The 16351-nt window shown below is 33.5% G+C and overlaps 3 protein-coding genes across 3 annotated transcripts in view; 2 read left to right on the forward strand and 1 right to left on the reverse strand.

Annotated features, from left to right (window-relative positions):
- The window catches only part of LOC142337753 (biogenesis of lysosome-related organelles complex 1 subunit 2-like), a 6994-nt gene extending 2240 nt beyond the window's left edge, over positions 1-4754 (forward strand). Inside the window, exon 3 of the mRNA XM_075387249.1 lies at positions 4599-4754. Coding sequence (XP_075243364.1) covers positions 4599-4709 — 111 coding nt within the window. The 3' untranslated portion in view covers positions 4710-4754. The remainder of the gene's footprint in view (positions 1-4598) is intronic.
- On the reverse strand, positions 4720-6581 carry LOC142337752 (3-oxo-5-alpha-steroid 4-dehydrogenase 1-like). Its single transcript, XM_075387248.1, has one exon. It carries the CDS (start codon positions 6308-6310, stop codon positions 5408-5410), a length of 903 nt encoding a protein of 300 aa, XP_075243363.1. The 5' UTR covers positions 6311-6581; the 3' UTR covers positions 4720-5407.
- A 746-nt stretch (positions 6582-7327) lies between these two features.
- LOC142338512 (uncharacterized) lies at positions 7328-15746 on the forward strand. The gene is made up of 2 exons (XM_075388294.1): positions 7328-7701; positions 14902-15746. Exons 1-2 carry the CDS (start codon positions 7333-7335, stop codon positions 15250-15252), a joined length of 720 nt encoding a protein of 239 aa, XP_075244409.1. The 5' UTR covers positions 7328-7332; the 3' UTR covers positions 15253-15746.
- The last annotated feature ends 605 nt before the right edge of the window (positions 15747-16351 follow it).

Here is a 16351-nt window from a genome sequence, read left to right on the forward strand (position 1 = left end):
ATAATAATCAAAAAGTGGGCGATGTGAACAATCTGAAATATTGACTTTTTAGTCGGCGGTAAATTACTTGTATTATGAAATGATGACTTTTAGTCTGACAAGGACAAGAATAAATTATTTAGTACAACTTAATGAATATGAACTAAAATAGGTACAACCGTACCACACAAGGCTAGGGAAGTGGCTACCAGAAAAGCGGTGTTTTAGTGTGAAATTGTTTCTTATTAAAATGTTGCTCGCAATCGGTGTGTTTAAGGCGAATCGAAGTTGTGTGGCGTTTTTATTGGCAAAGCTATGGGGTTCTTGTGTAATCAAAATTCTTAATCATAGGTTAGGGAAAACAATATGATCAATTATACTTTTGTAATAGGTGAATTGAAACAAAGGCGGTTTTTTTCGCCAAATAGACTGGAGGTTCATTTTTTAATCGTCTCACAAACGAACTATTTGTTGGGTACCTTTTTTGCTCCATTTCATGGTTAATTTAAAAACAGAATTCCAGATAAAAAAATCGGAGATAGCTGTATTGGTATAGCATCTCAACTGAGATAACTAGAATTCTTAAATTTTTCAAAAATTCAAAATTTTCCAACTGAATATTGCAAAAACTGAAATTTGTGACTGCATTGTTGCTTCAACGGACCAAGGGGCTTTTTTGTCCGTTTGGACAGGTGCGTTCTTTCGAGAGCATATGTACTTAAGAAGATGACTGAATGTTCCGATATACATCTCAAGTTTATCAAAAACTTTTATGAGTCGAACAGATCTATTGACTGTCCAATTTTTGAAACTCAAATTGGAGCATTTTTCCGTAGCAACCTTGAGTACGACTCAGCTAGCAAAAAGTGAGTATTTCAGAACCCTCATGTTAATATAATTTTACCAGTGAAAAAACCAATTGCGTTGTCAAACATTTTGCAATGAATAACTCATTTTCATGAGTCCTAAATTTCACCTATTGAAAATTTATATTAAACGAAAAAAAAACAACCAAATTTAAAATCTTATATGTTTGTAATTATAAAATTTCAATGGGTGCTCTTTTTGAACTTTAGAACTCTATGAAAATGATTTATTCATTGCTAAATAATTGACAACGCAATTGGTTTTTCCAATGGTAAAATTATATTCACATTGAAATACTCACTTTTTGCTAGCTGAGTCGTACTCAATGTTGCTACGGAAAAATGCTCCAATTTGAGGTTCAAAAATCGGACGGTCAATAGATCTGTTCGACTCAAAAAAGTTTTTGATAAACTTAAGATGTATATCGGAACATTCTGTGCTAGGCACAGTCCCGCGCCAGATATCTTCTCGAGTAAACATGCTCTCAAATTAATGTACCTGTCAAAACGGACAAAAAGATCTTTGGCTCTTCGAAATAGGATCTATAATATATTGTATAGGTGTAAAAACTTTCCCCATTAGTTAAGAGTTGCAGTTGCTTTATCGCAAGCAACTCAAGCTGGTGTTTTCTGGTGTATAGTAGTTTCGTATTTCAATTAATTTTGGAACAACTAGAGAAAGTTTTCAAAAGTCAATTGAGAAGAACGGAGTAGTGTTGAAAAAGTTTTTCTTTCAAATTTTGCTCGGAACAATTCTTCTGCCGGTGTTTCAATGTTTCTATCTGTGATCACTTAAACTAATAGTCAAATGGAAACCTTAGTTAACTGGTTTACATGATTCTGGAAACTATCTTGCAGCAATTAAGTAAAAAAATTCCCTACTTAATTAAAAAAAAGAATTTGGATTGTTGTTTTTAGATTGTTGGATTAATAACCTCGAAAGGAATCCTAACGAGGTTCCGTTATATAGGATATCAAAATAATTGAACGGCTAATCAATATGTTCTCAAATGGACATCGAAAGAAACAAACAATATTTATTTCTCTAAATTAAAAATATCTTTTGTTCTTTCTTTCCTTCGAAGAGATATTTTCTTGTTATCTTTTTGAATGATCCTTATTGAACCAATTATTTATTAATTGCTCTTGAACGAAGCTCATAGCAATTATTGTAAACGTTCGTGTCTTTTATATGCAAATTTTTCGCTTGACAATTTTGCGCTCTTCTTCTAGAACATTCTTTGACTTCTCAAGTGACTTTTTTACGCTTTCGCTCATCATTTTGAAGGATCTTTATTGCTCTCTCCGAAGTAAAGCTTGTTGCTAATATATAATCGTTTGCAGTTCGGAAAAATAAGTGACTCATAGTGCAGTGGTTAGTGCATGTGGCTATTGATCGAGAGGTCAAGGGTTCGAATCCCGTTGGGGGCAAGGTTTTTTGCACCCGTAAAGAAAAATTGATTTAGGCTACAGACCCTGAATTAAATTGCCTCGCCTGTCGTTCAAGAGCAATTCTTCCGACATTAGTCGGTTTGTGTTAAAATTAATTCAATGAGATAAGGCCAGGTGAGTGTGTGTCACTCTAATTGAAGATTCCCTGATAGAAGCAGCAATAATCTATTCAGATTCACATTTGTCGGCTTATGTTTTTTAATGTTAAATTAAACGGCTTAAGGACTAAGATGCAAACTTATAGGATTTAGCGTGAATTTGTAGATATTTACAAGAAAACTAAAGTATTTCAATTCCAAAAATTTTCTGATTTGAGTTGTTTGTTTCTTAATGAATGCCAAACTTTATTAGTTACTGATTCACAATTGCAATTAAGTATAATTAGAAGTCAATTGTTACCCTGTTGAATATTACAGATCGGGAATAAAAAATTTTCAAGAAAGTAGAAAGTACAGTTCGTTTTTTTAATCAAAATTTTAGATGTTCTGTTGTTCCGGTAGCAAGAATCCCATAATTCTGCAACTCAAAAGGTCAATTTACGTCAAATTGCAAATGAACAACGGGATTTGGGCTCTTCGTAAGCTACCTTAGAAATTGACAAAAAAATTTATTTGTTTCATCTTCAGGTATTTTCAGTTGCCCCCTTTGTTTAATCAACCTCTCGGAGGCCCTAATCTAAACAGCAAATAGTTTGTTTAGGACGCCAGAGAGATCACCATAAAATTGAATTAATATTTCAATTGTGTTTTGTCGCTCTCCAGAAAAATTGTTTCCTGTGTTTCTCGTGTACATCAGGAGTATCACAGGCGTTCAATTGGATTCAATTTCCAGCGAATCAATCGCTAGAAAAACAAGTACAAGGTACTATATTTTTCAAAAATTAGGTTAAGATTTAAAAGGAAAAAGAAGAAACAATTTGTTTTCCGTTCAAGAAATAATCTTCTCAGTTTTTTGATTTCCACGTTCTATTATATTTTATTTTACATACATCGGACACCTTTTTAATTAGTCTGCAGAAAAAATTTTAAAACCATACTTTAAAATAATATGTAAGAGAAGGAGCCCGTGAACACGTTTTTTAAACAGTGAGAAATCGTTTGTTTTTTAAAAAAATTGTATCATAGCCAACAGATTGACGCAAACTAGGCTGTTGGCCTACTTGAGGCACGTCAAAATCGAAATTGAAAAAGAAAAGATAGAAAGTGACAGAAGTTTCTCTAAGCGTTAAAAGGTGTTCTAATTTGGTGTGCAAATTCAATGTTCTTAAAGTATACTTAATTATCTTCTAGACTAAAGGTTGTTTAGCGTTCAATTGATGATAGCTAGCAATCGCTAAAATGAAGTTTGATCACCTAATGAACTATGACTCATTGAAAGAGCTTATCCCGTTTTTTTCTCTCATTTTCACTCTCATAAAACGTGATCGAAGGGTAAAACCAATTTAAAGAAAACATAGGCATAAGAATTCGGGAAACGACTCAAAGTCCTCTCTGTCGACACAACTTTTCAATTAACTTTTTTCAATTAACTGGTACTTACTAAAGGGACTAACAAAACTCCAAAAAAATGAGAAAAAAGAATTCGAAAAAAAAAACAACTGAACTAAAAATTAGACAAAATCAATTGATTCTTTATAAAAGGTGTACACATAGCAATGAAATCTTTGTATCTATTGGCTCACACATCATTAGGTCAGCCACGCCATGCTCACAAAATAATTTTGCTGTTTAAAAAACGAAAAATTGCATGAAATTGACAAAAAAAATTTTGCGTCATTTTTCTCCGCAAAAAGTTTAGTAGCAGAAACTAATGTTCTGCGAAATACTAAATATTGTGAGCAGATAGCATCGTTTCAATTCCCAATGATTGTGATTAATCAAAATTATGGCGAAAAAATTGCTAAAAAAATAGCTTAAATTTTCGCAAAATACCTGAAAAAGCTCAAATTATTTAGAAAAAGTTTTCACGACTTTATTCTGATCATAAACAGCGTATAACATAACCTAATGTAATGGCAGTTTTATTACAACACAATTATTTTAATTTTCGTAAACATAATGTCTTCCCCCTTTTTCCGTTCCTTCTCGTTTTCCATTTTTGTAGTTATCTATCTCCCCCTTTTTAACATGCGATAAAATTTGTAGTTTTATAAAAACCAAAAGTAGATAATGTTTGCCTTTTTTCGTTACGATGTGTAAACAAGGTGAAAATTTGACTGAAAAAAAACTTGTGTATATATTCCCCCATTTTGAAAAAAAATGTTGGAGCAATATTTTTTGTCAGAACGCGTTGCTTACCTAGGAAGTGGATGTGATTTGTGAGAAGATAGACAACTTGGAGAAGGTTGCTGTTGGTTTGGATGCTTACACGAGAAGTCTTGAAGCCAAATATAAATCTTTGTTAAAACAGTAGTTAAAACAAGTTTCACAACAGAATAATTTATTTTTTGTCAAATGAGTACTTTCATATTCTCAGCTATGAGTGTTAACAGAAGCAGAACAAACTAATTGATACCAGAGGGACAATAAATGGAAGAATATACCACTCATGGCAGCAAAGTAGATTTTTTATGCTGTGGTCTGCTAAGCAATCTATGATCTCTAGAAATCTGGAAATACTGTCTGTATACAGTGTGTTTCAGCTGCTTCCAATCATTTCAGTTCCAAATATTTCATAATTAATATCCTGTAAAGCTTTGAATCTTTTGTTGCAATGTTTATAATTTTGCTTTGAAGGCCATAGCCATATCAAATATCAGAAATGTTACTATGACTGAAACTGAACATGCTGTTTCGTAACCTGATAACATCTGCTCAAAAAAGGCACCAATGCCAGGAAAAAAAAACATCGAAGTTGTTTAACATTGTATACTTCTTGTTATATTAATTCGGAACTGTTTCCTGTTCAGTTTAACCGTCTATAATTGACAGTTTCACACCCTGATAATGATGTGTTAAAGGTAATAACTGGTCCCACCTAGCTATCAGGCTATTCAAACCATTATAAGTTCAAAAAGCTCATTTAACGGCACACATTTGTTAAGAAAACTAAAATTTTACTAACGGGGGAAATGAAACAGTTCCATTACATCAAAGTTTATACGAATAATTTCACCACACAAAAGGAATGTATGCTTTTCGCTGTTTTGGATAGTTTTTGAAGTTAGTCTTGTAAAACTGGTGATACTGCACTGCACGAGGCGCTAGATTGGCAAAAGTAAAAAACGCAAATGCCCATTGCCCGATACAACCCGAAGCTAGAGCGTAGCCGAACCATTCCAAAGTTTCTCCGAAGTAATTAGGACACGAGACGAAATCAAAGAAACCACCCTCGGGCATTATGTAATCGCTTGTTCGGCTCTTTGTTGCGTAATCGTCGTCGCGTTTCGTCTTCTCGTTATCACCCGAGCCGTTTCCGTTCCCATTTTTGATTTTCCTGTCACGTTTTGTCCTCAAACTGATGAGATAATAATCACTTTTGATGTTTATAATGGCTCCTGTCCAAAATATCACTAAACCGAGGTAGTAAAAAGTCGAACTTGAGCTGAGCTCGTTCCTTGATAAAGATGCGCCTTGTAGGTAACCGTTCCAAACGCAGAAAATGAAGCCTAAGACATGCGTGATGAACGGATTAGGTCGTTTAGGCTTTGTGAACATCGGAAATATAAACGATCGATGAAAATAGTGCAAAGAGAACAGCATTAAAAGTAGTCTATTGCGAGGATTTGAGTTAAAGAACCGTGATTCGGCTGAGCTGAGGTAGTATACTGCAATGATAAACGAAGGGGCTTCCTGCACAATCCAACCAACTTTACTGTTTATTGAGAATTGGGTGCTGAAAGTATGTGCAAAACGGCCATAAGCTGCGGGCACTTTTAGAAATTGCTCCACACTGAAGGTTATGGCACCGCTGATAATCATGAAGTACGCAAGAAACGTAACGAGGAATGGCTCGTTTAGCCAGTTAGAGTTGTCGTGGTAGTATTGCAAGCCCATCTGAAAGATCGAAGACATCTTTGAGATAGAAAGCGACTCAGTTACTGATCGCTGTTAAGTAAATTTAATTTAGCAATTAATGATTTGGACTTTATTGACAGTTTAAAGTTGGTTTACAATGAATCTAAACCGTGTCAGATAATTGGCAAATATTGGACTCAGTAAGATAAGAATGTTTCGATCTCGCAATGAATCACTAGCACGCTCAAAGAAGATTCTCAAAATAAGTAAAGATTTTGTAATTTTTGAAAATGACGACAAAATGACTCCCGTTTGCTCACGCCTTTGTGAGTTAGCTCACGCCTTTGTGAGTTAATAAGTTGGTTATGAAAAACTAATTTATTGGCCTCCAAAAATATACCAATCTTGTGACTTGAGTAGTCGTGTCTTATGATAATAATAGTTCAATATTCTCTATTTTTGGTGATAAATCAATCAAAATCACATTTTTCGTTGCGTTTCTCTGCTTTCTTATTCAGCACTAAAGTTCATTGTCCTATTAAGTGTCGCGTTTGTTCGTACCATTGGTAGCATCACATTTTTACCTCAAGTTAATAAGAGTTCATTGTTGATGTCATGCGGTTTGAAGGCCTAGTTGTAAAAAAAACGAACTGCCATTTCTTAAAAAAATAGGTTTCCCGAGAAAAAAAAAGCTGGAAACTATCACAACAAGGCGTTTAAAAGTACTTTGACTAAAACCTCTGCAAAAAATGTTCTTGTAAAAATCTTGTATCTTGCTAGGCTGTTCGTTGGACACTGATTAGTTGCGCTCAATCGCACTGTGAAAAAGCCTTGGATAGGAGTTTACTAATCGAAATGAGGAATTTGCAGGAAAAATTCAAATAACGAAAGAATTTTTTTATGAATGCTTCCTTTTTTTCGAAATGGTTTCAACCTGGTTTCAAATGGGTTCTCATTTTTTTATCTGAAATGGTTTCAACCTTTTAAATTCAAAGTGTATCTTTGTTATATAGTATACAAAGACTGATTAAAAGGGACATATAGAAAGTTGATTGTAATTTTAATTTCAGAATGCGCTAATGGGTAACGATATCTACATAGTAGAAGAACTTTTAAAGAAGCGGTCTAGAAAGGGTAAAACTGAGTATCTGGTCAAATGGGTGGGGTGGGACGACAAACACAACAGCTGGGAGCCAAAATCAAATATCCTCGACAAAAATCTCATCGCAGAATACGAGGCAGAGTTGAACGTCCCAAGTGCAAAATCTAAAAGCGCCACCAATCAAAACTCAACGAAACTTTCAGTTCCCAGTTTATCATCATCTCTGCAGAGGAACTCAGTATCGTCCAGCAGTGTTTCCAGTTCCACGCCTAGGAGTCAGAACTTGAGTTCTCTGACCAGTTCTGTGTCACAGACAAGCAGTGCCAGTGACTACCTCCCTAGCACGGTATGCTACATTTGAAATGAACTGGTATTTAGATCGCTATACGGAGTTTGAAGCAGTCATCGCAGTCTGTATCTATTCATGCAACATTTTTGCTTGACTGTTTCTAGAATAGTCTTTCGCCCGCTTGAGCGATTAGAATTTTTCAGAGACTTCTTCCCGCTTGACTGCTTAATAATTTCGTGATCTATCATGTGGAATTTTGAGTAGTTGAGCTCAATTGGTGGCAAGTTACTATTAAACTTCTAATGAAACCACCACTATTGGTTTTACTTTTTTGCTCCAAATCTTGCTAGTGGTGTAAATATAAAATAAGCTCTGATGACACCATTTAAACCTCGTTAGTGATTTTATCCCGACTAATAATCTTGCTGAATTAAATTGAGCCCTGGCCTGTGTTTCGAGAGGAAGTCTTCGGAGGTTCGACGGTTTGTTTTTCTGATTCTGAAGTTTTGAATAAATGGTTGGGATTGTTTTTCTAGACCCTGAGCGGTTTTTGTTGCTCAGAACAGACAAGGATAAAAATTTTATTATAAAAATGTATTATCAAAAATTAAATTATATAAATTAGTATTGAATTAAAATTTTGCTCGAAAACAAAGTTGAAATTTCATATTTTTAAAAAAATTTCCTAGGATTCACAGGACAAAAACTGAAATACATTTTTGAAAAAATTTCATGCCCTCTGTTTTTTCTCCTATTTTAGATTTTTTTTGTTGTCATTCAATATGCTTCCGATATAACCAAAACAGAGAACTTTAAAAAAAAACATTGGAATCGCCAAAATTTGAACAGATGCAAAATTTTCTTAAAACTTAGTTTTTCCTTTTCTTTGAACTCTTGTATATAATTTTAAAACTATATCAAACCCCGTAAAACCCCCTGCAGCCGTATCAAAATGGGCAACTGTGATAATCCTGAAGTGCAAAAGAAATGTAGAAAAGGATGAATAAAGGGAAAAAAATCTTTTTTTGCTGGTTTTCCGTGCTCTTGAACCAACTATTTCCTGCGCAAACAAGATCTGCTATTTTATTTTGTTTGGTCCAAAGCAAATGTATAAGAACATTATCACAAGGTTTTTGAATCACAAGAAAAAAATTACGTTTTTATTTAAAACCTATTTTGCAAATTTCTGCGGTCAGTTACTCTCAACCTATTATTTTTGATGTTTCCTAGCTATTTGACCAAATATGGGAGACCAAAACATCTGTTGATTGTTCATGATGCTTCTAGTGAATTGCAAAATAAGTTCTCTATTGGCCTTTAGGTGAATACCAATTTCATTCAACAGTAGATTTGAAGAAGATTTGATATAAAATATGCAGAATCTCAAATCAGACAAATCTCAAATCAGGAAATTAGGAAAGGTGAAAATAATGTTTTTCGTGCATATTTTTGAGCAAAAATAACCATTGCCTTTGCCGCCTGCCTCCTCGTTTTTAGGGATTAAATGTGACAGTACAACTACACAAGTATTGTTTCAATGGACATTCAAAACCACAAAGAAAACGGAACAAGGAGAAGTTTTTCAAATACCTTGACCTAAAATTACTTTAATACTCTTGGTGTCCTACCTTTCCTGTCATATAGATTAGCGGTATGATCGAGCTCAAATTCTATTGAAGTATGTTTTTTTTATCTTTTCACTTAAACTGTGAAATGTCTTTTCGCATTTGATAAACAAGAAGGCTCGGGAGTGTGCGTTCGCACATGATGTTCCGACCCCGCCGATCCACGTTTTGATTTATTAGTCTACCAAATGAGGAAGAGAAAGAAAAGATTCAAAAACTCATATCTTTCAGCAAACAATTAAAGCTGGATTAGATAGCCGATGAGACTTGCCATCAACGAGAGCACTTGACGAGAGGCACCCAAAAACAAATACTAGCAAACATTAATTGAGACCAATACTCGATGAATATATTTAAAAAACAGAAAATTACAAAATGAAGAAAGAATCCGATAAAACCAGTTCTAAACAAATCAACCTGTACTTCATTAGATGTCCATTGGATCAGATATAAGACCTCTCAATAATGCGACTCGGTGACAGGCCGACGATAAAGACCAAAAAGGACAAAGTTCAAAAATACTATTCTCTTTTTTGAAAACAACCAATTTCAAATTGGTTGAAACGAAACCACTTCGTATCACCTCGGCTCATAAGGAAGGCTTTTTAATGAGTGAAGCAATTGAGACTTGTCGTTATCCGTATTAAGTTGGACGACTGCAAAACTCATTGGGCCAACCTATTAGTGTACCAAAGAAACTCAGAATGAGCGATTATCAAAAATCACACATTTTTTAAAATAAAAATGCGTAGTACCAAACCCAAGAAACCATTGGTTTAAAATAAAACTATAATAAAGATTGGATCTTTGTTTACTGGAAAGAGGATGCGACCTGTCGTTACAGGGCCAAGCTACAAAATTGAAAGAAATAGTATAAAAGTGACAAAGCTCAAAAATCAACTGATTTTTTTAAAAGAAATATTTTCAAAAGTTCCAGCAAACCACAAGCTGTGAACTTTAAACAACAAGAGATCGATTTGCAACTGATCGGGAATCCATTTCTGCTGGTTATTTTTGTAGCCAAATCTTAGAACGACAAAAAACAGCAAACACGGATCAACTAGAAATTTCACAAACAATTTATTGAGGCCACAGTTTTGAAGTCATTATATCTATAATACATTAAAAAAATCATTGAAAAATTTAAACTGACAAAAGCTATTAAATGATTTGATTCAGACCCTTTTGACTTTAACTGGGTAAAGCGCCTTTGTGAAAAAGACAACAAAATGAACCACAAGTACTGACCAGTTTTGAAAACAAAATTTTTATGAAAACACATTTTTAAGCTCTATATACATCTGCCAAAACATAACCAACAGCAGAAATATTGTTCAGAGCAACAGAAAGTTGATGAGTTCTGCCAAAAATAAGACTTACTTACTTGTTGGCGACAAAGATAACAAAAAATGGAAATAGCAAAAATGTTTTCTTCAAAGAAAACAATTGGAAGTCTTTAAAACCTTTAACTAAACTAAAATGAAGAAAAAGATTCAGTTAAAGAATCGTGGAAGCGTTCAAAATCATTGTGAAAATACCAAACGACAACAAGAAGAACAACATTTAGAGACAAAAACAAATAAAAATCCTAAAAAATTTTGTGAGTTAACGGATACGCAGCCTTTAAAACGGTAGACTATTAACTGAAGTCCTTGAACAGGTTCTTTTGCGCATTTCTTCAATGCCATTGGAACTATCCTCACTGTGATAAGTTGGAAAGAACAAATAATAACCCCAGATACAGGAAAAGATGCGAAAACTGGGAGAAACAACATTATTTTTAAAAAATTAATTGAAAGTCATTAAAACTTTTAGCTCTAATCCAAAATCAAAAATAGATTCATTTAAATTCATTTAAACGTCTATGTTAACAGTTAAGGCTTTTGATTGACAGCGATATGCCGTATGAAAGCTAAAAGAACCACAATTATGGGCAAAGACACAAATCCAGGAAGTTCTGAGAGAACGGCTTCGCAGTGTTTAAAACTATCAGCTATTCACAGAAGTCATTAGAAATAATTTTTTTGCTTTTTTTCAATGCCAATTGGAGCTATAATTAAAATAATTAGTTGAAAAGGGAATAAATAACTACCTCAAATACAGGAAAACATTAAAACCGTAAAACTATTAACATTGTTTCTAAAAACTTTAATAAGTTTTAGTAAAATTAACGCAAATTTGGTCAAAAATTACGGATAATGTGATTAAAAACAACGGAATTCACTCTACTTTTCTTAAAAGTTTAAACCTCGATAACTCCCCGTAAAATACGAAAATCAAAAAATCTTTTTAATTTCATACTCTACGCTGGACGAGCTTTCTAATGATACCAGTCTGAACTCTCTACGATGAATATATCGATCGGCCAAAATTGTCTGAACAAAAAACCCATTTTAGTATATAGTTCCTCCCCCCACATGTGGGTCGGAACAATAATAATCAAGTTAATTTCAGTGAAGTTGAAACTCATTTTTTAAAAAATACTATTTTAATACAACTAAAATTATTGAATCTTCAATTTTCAGAATTCTTCAGCATAAATCAATTGATATACAACAACGTCAGTATTTGAGTGAGTAAATTGTACAAAAGTCGCCATAATTTTTGTCCCCTTTGTTATGCGAAAGAAGAAAGGAAAGAAGGTTTTGTTTGTTTTGATTTAATTTTTAAAAAGTTCCCGAAGTAAGAAATTGTCCTAGTAAAGGATACCTGATGCCTTATATATTAAAAACGTGATATAAAACTCTTGTCAAAGAGACGTAATTAAACATAATCATCAGCTTTTCTGGTTATTTATTATTGATTAAAATTCTTTTATAAACCTTTTCAACATGATCTCGACTCAATCATCAATCTGCCGCATAAACTTTTTCAACTTTTTGTTTCCTCTTTTTGAGTTCTTGAGCTAATTATATCCAGTCACTTATTTGTCTGATATTTCTAGTATGCCAACTGATTGTGTCAGTTTATTGCAAGTAGAGGTCACATCGTGTTTCGCGTTGTTGACTATGCTGCATATTTGAAAAGAAGTTTTTCCTTTTGCGCAATTATGTCAAAAGTTGAAATTCTCATTTGAAAAATATTCAGTTGAAAAATTTTGCATTTAGTAATAGTTTTAAATTAAATATTAAACAAAACTATTGACCATAAAAACCTTGAATGAAAGTGTGTTTCCCCAGTGACCAGGTTATGCTTTAAATGCCATTTTAGAAGTAAAAGGTCTGTTGGCTACCCATAACTAAAGTTGGTGATCAAATCCTTTTCAAGATGGTTTGGAAAACTTTAAATGTTATTTGGGTACATTTAAAATTTGGTACAAGCAAGTTTGTTGCGCTAGTTAACAATTATCCAAAATCCATTAACAATGAGAGTCAGTAATGTGCGTTAGCACATAACGCTCCGACCCCGCTCAACCAAGCTTTTGACTTAATTGTCCACCAAATGGGGAAGAGATAGAAAACTTTTTAAAAATCACTCATTGTTCGAAGACAATTGGTGCATCCAAATCGCTTTAAGCTCTAACCACCATACAAATGAGACAATAACTCATTAGAGGGCCGATGATACCTGCCATTAAGCAAAAGAAAGAAATTCACAGGAAAGCCATTAGCTATCATCTGAAATCATTCAATGGTTTTATACCTTCATATTGAGACCTGTCATTATCCAAAAATCATACAATTACAAAAAGGACAAATACAGGCAAACATCTAAAAGTCACTTCAGTTTTGCAAGTAAAGGGTGTCGAAGCCTATAAGATTAACATCTATTTACTAAAAAATATTGGATTTATTGCGCCCTATTTCCGCGTCCTTAATGTGATAGGCGACTTGTCGTTATTATGCCATTGATGTTATTAGTGGACAAGGCAGCAAAAGAGAACCTCAAAATTTTGGAAAATTTCAGAAAACAATGAAAACTTGTATTAACAACAAAAAAACTTTATTTAACTAAAAAAAAAAACAGCAAGACTACGTCATGATTCACTTGTGAAAGAATGCGACCTTTCTTTGCTGAGACTACGCTGAAAAATAGAAGAAAAAGATTGAAAAAGATGGAAAATGTCTTTAAAAACAATTTTTTTAAAAGCGCTAGGCATAACCATAACCTTTAAAATGGTAAATAATTTAGCTTGATGGGGCTATTTGTAAATGTGGATAGTGAGACTAAGTCAAAAGACTAGACATTAACACAATACAGACAGAACTCAAAATTTCACGTACAAATTTATGCAAATGGTGTTGAAGCCAACAAATATGCCTTGCTTTGCGCTGAAATTATTTTGTGTGTTCATTTGCCTCTCTTAGCACCTAATTTTGAGCTGTCAATAATTGAGGTCTGATTTTAAGTCAATCTGGTGTGTAACTAACATAAAAAGGCAAAAGTATTTCATTAAAATATACAGCGGCCATTACAATCCCATCATTAATTTTTGAACTATTAAGTTCCATAACTTGACCAAAACGGGTCCTGCTCTTACTGCTTCGCCCTTGCAACGAAAAGTTTTTACCGAAATAGCTAATTTGATCAAAAAGTCACTATATCAAAAATAAATTTTGAATTTCGGATACTTTTATTACATTAGAGTTATATTAGCAAAAACAATTAAATCTATCAACTAAAAGGAAATAGCAGAAATCAACGATGCTACAAAAACTGGCCTAAAAATTGCGTAACGAAAATCTTAATATATCAAAAATAAACTTTGCTTTTTAAATAAATATCGGTTTAAATTAACGAAAGACCTCAAAATTGCTATTCCCAAAATATTTTCTTAGGAACCAGATGTAGAATTAGCCCATATCTAAATAAAGATTGTATCAGCAGTTTTCTTGCGTGCGCCACCGGTCAAACTTGATAAAGTGGAAGAAATAGGCATATCTGATGCCATTTTTATGAAAACAAATATGAATTTTCAATAATTTAGCTGAAAATTATCCCAAACAGTTGGTTCAAACTATTCATCAATTCTTTTCTATCTTTAAACGTAAAATCAATGCGACTATCGTTAACATTTTTAATATAGTTAGCAAAAATTGATAGAAGTTTAAGCAAAAATTACCAAAAATGTGAAAAAAAACAACGCAAGTCAGGCTCAAACGTTCACATTTCTTCAAACCTCCGTAACTCCTCGGAAAAAAGCAAAATTCGAATCGCTTGTTTGAAATTCTACGCTTGACAGGCTTTCGAATGATACCACTCACAATCAGGTACGATGAATATATTGATTGGCGAAGATTGACTGATCAAAAATAATCAGTTGAGTATATAGTTCCTCCCCGACTAAAGTGGGTCGGCACAACAAGACCTCTGAAATTTATTAATACGTAATTAATTTATGCCTGCAACTGGCTGCTTATCGAAATGAATAATTTTAGAGCAAACGTTAAATGGATCGTCCTTTGAATTTACGTCACACGGGATTTCGGGCTATTCCTCCATAACCATAGCATAATAACAATTTACAAAAATAATGTTGCTGCGAAGGTGAAATTTTTGCTTCACTTACAGCCGTCTACGGACAATTTTTCGGTCAAACTCTATTAGGATAGTCAAAATTTACTTTTTGATAGATTTTCAGGGTCCTCGTGCATTTTAGCTTGCTGTTTGTCCATCACTTATAATGTTACAGGGAGTAAATCGGAAGCGCAAGTTCGAAATCGGAGAATCACCTGAAAACGAAAAACTCATTCAGAACTTTCCTTCAAGTAAAAGTTCAACCGGCAGTTTTTCATTGCATGGCTCGGCAACAGTATCACCCAATCAATTCCCAAATGAAGTGGACGAAATTGAAATTGGGCAAAAAGACCCGAAACGTGCTACTAGGAAAATTCAGGGAGCTGCAAAGAGATCCAGAGTTTACCCAAACTACTTTGACCAGAAAAATGTATTCGTGACTGAAGTTACTGCTCACAATTTCACGGTGCTAATTGCAGAAAGCAAAACACCAGAAGGATTTTTTGACAACTACCCTCCGAACTGAACAAACTGTTGCTACAAACATCTAGTGAAAGCTTAAGTCTTAATAAAGACTGTTGCAATTCTATCTACCAGTCTTCGAATCAGGGCATTGATTTCTTGATGCAAATTGCTCAAAACAACCAGATTATAGTTTTATATGATGGATTTAAAATGATCAGAGAAAAAATTCGTAAATGCTGTGACAGAAATCGGTTAACTTGAAATTTGACCCTACCAGCCTGTAGATTAATATCGTTTTATGCATTAGCGCAAAATTCTTTCCATGATTCACTTTGGTGCAATACAGTTATGATGTCGTAGCTTCTATGATTTATTTGTCGCCATTTTCGATCACTAGTTTTCAGATTATTTTGTGTATATTCTTACATTTTCGACTCTTAATTCCGTCTTATTCGTGTACTTTCTATGGTGCAAAATAGTCTCCTTGTTGCTATAAATAAGCTAATTATTTATTTTTTGACTCAGTCAGATAACAAATTAGAAATGTAGAGCTTATCATTGTTTTTGCTAGTAAGAAGAGAAGGTTTCAACTTAGTTTTTATATTAATGAATTTGTGTTCTTTTTTACTGTTTTCTGTATGTTGGGAGAATTGCTCTCAAATGAGGGTGGACGACTGCACAAAAAGACTATACAAGTTTAGTAAAAACTCATTAGAACTCATTTGTTGTCACGCAAATTCAGTTATAAAAAATTTGAAACCTAAAAAATCAAGAAGTCAGGCATGAATGAGTCACACCAATCAGACAAAAATTCGCCGGACAAGAAAAAAATCCAATTAATCAATTTAAAATTTGTTCTGAACCAAATTAAGACCTCAACTAAAAGATCTGGCTGAGATAGACTTGAATAGAGCAATAAACAAAACTAGCAGTTCTTAAGACATGGCACAATTAATTTGCTAATGTTTTCCGTGTGTATGATAGACTCTTAGTTCATTGTTCCATTTTTTCAAAAAGGGGGAATGTGTATGCGAGGATGGCTTTTTCTTCAGTCAAATTTTCACTTCTTTACGCATCGTAGAGGAAAAAGAAAGACACCATTGTGCAGCACTCAGAATCTAAGATGGAAAGAAACGAAAAATGTTGTAGTTAATTTCAGT

The sequence above is a fragment of the Convolutriloba macropyga genome, chromosome 4 (assembly GCF_964194025.1).
Source record: "Convolutriloba macropyga chromosome 4, txConMacr16.3, whole genome shotgun sequence".
Classification (NCBI taxonomy): domain Eukaryota; kingdom Metazoa; phylum Xenacoelomorpha; order Acoela; family Convolutidae; genus Convolutriloba; species Convolutriloba macropyga.

Bases quoted from the DNA above. Each gene is read 5' to 3' on its own strand.
- LOC142337752 (XM_075387248.1), bottom strand. From the start codon at position 6,310: ATGTCTTCGATCTTTCAGATGGGCTTGCAATACTACCACGACAACTCT.
- LOC142338512 (XM_075388294.1), top strand. From the start codon at position 7,333: ATGGGTAACGATATCTACATAGTAGAAGAACTTTTAAAGAAGCGGTCT. The intron at 7,702-14,901 runs GTATGCTACATT...ATAATGTTACAG, and splicing joins GTGACTACCTCCCTAGCACG to GGAGTAAATCGGAAGCGCAA.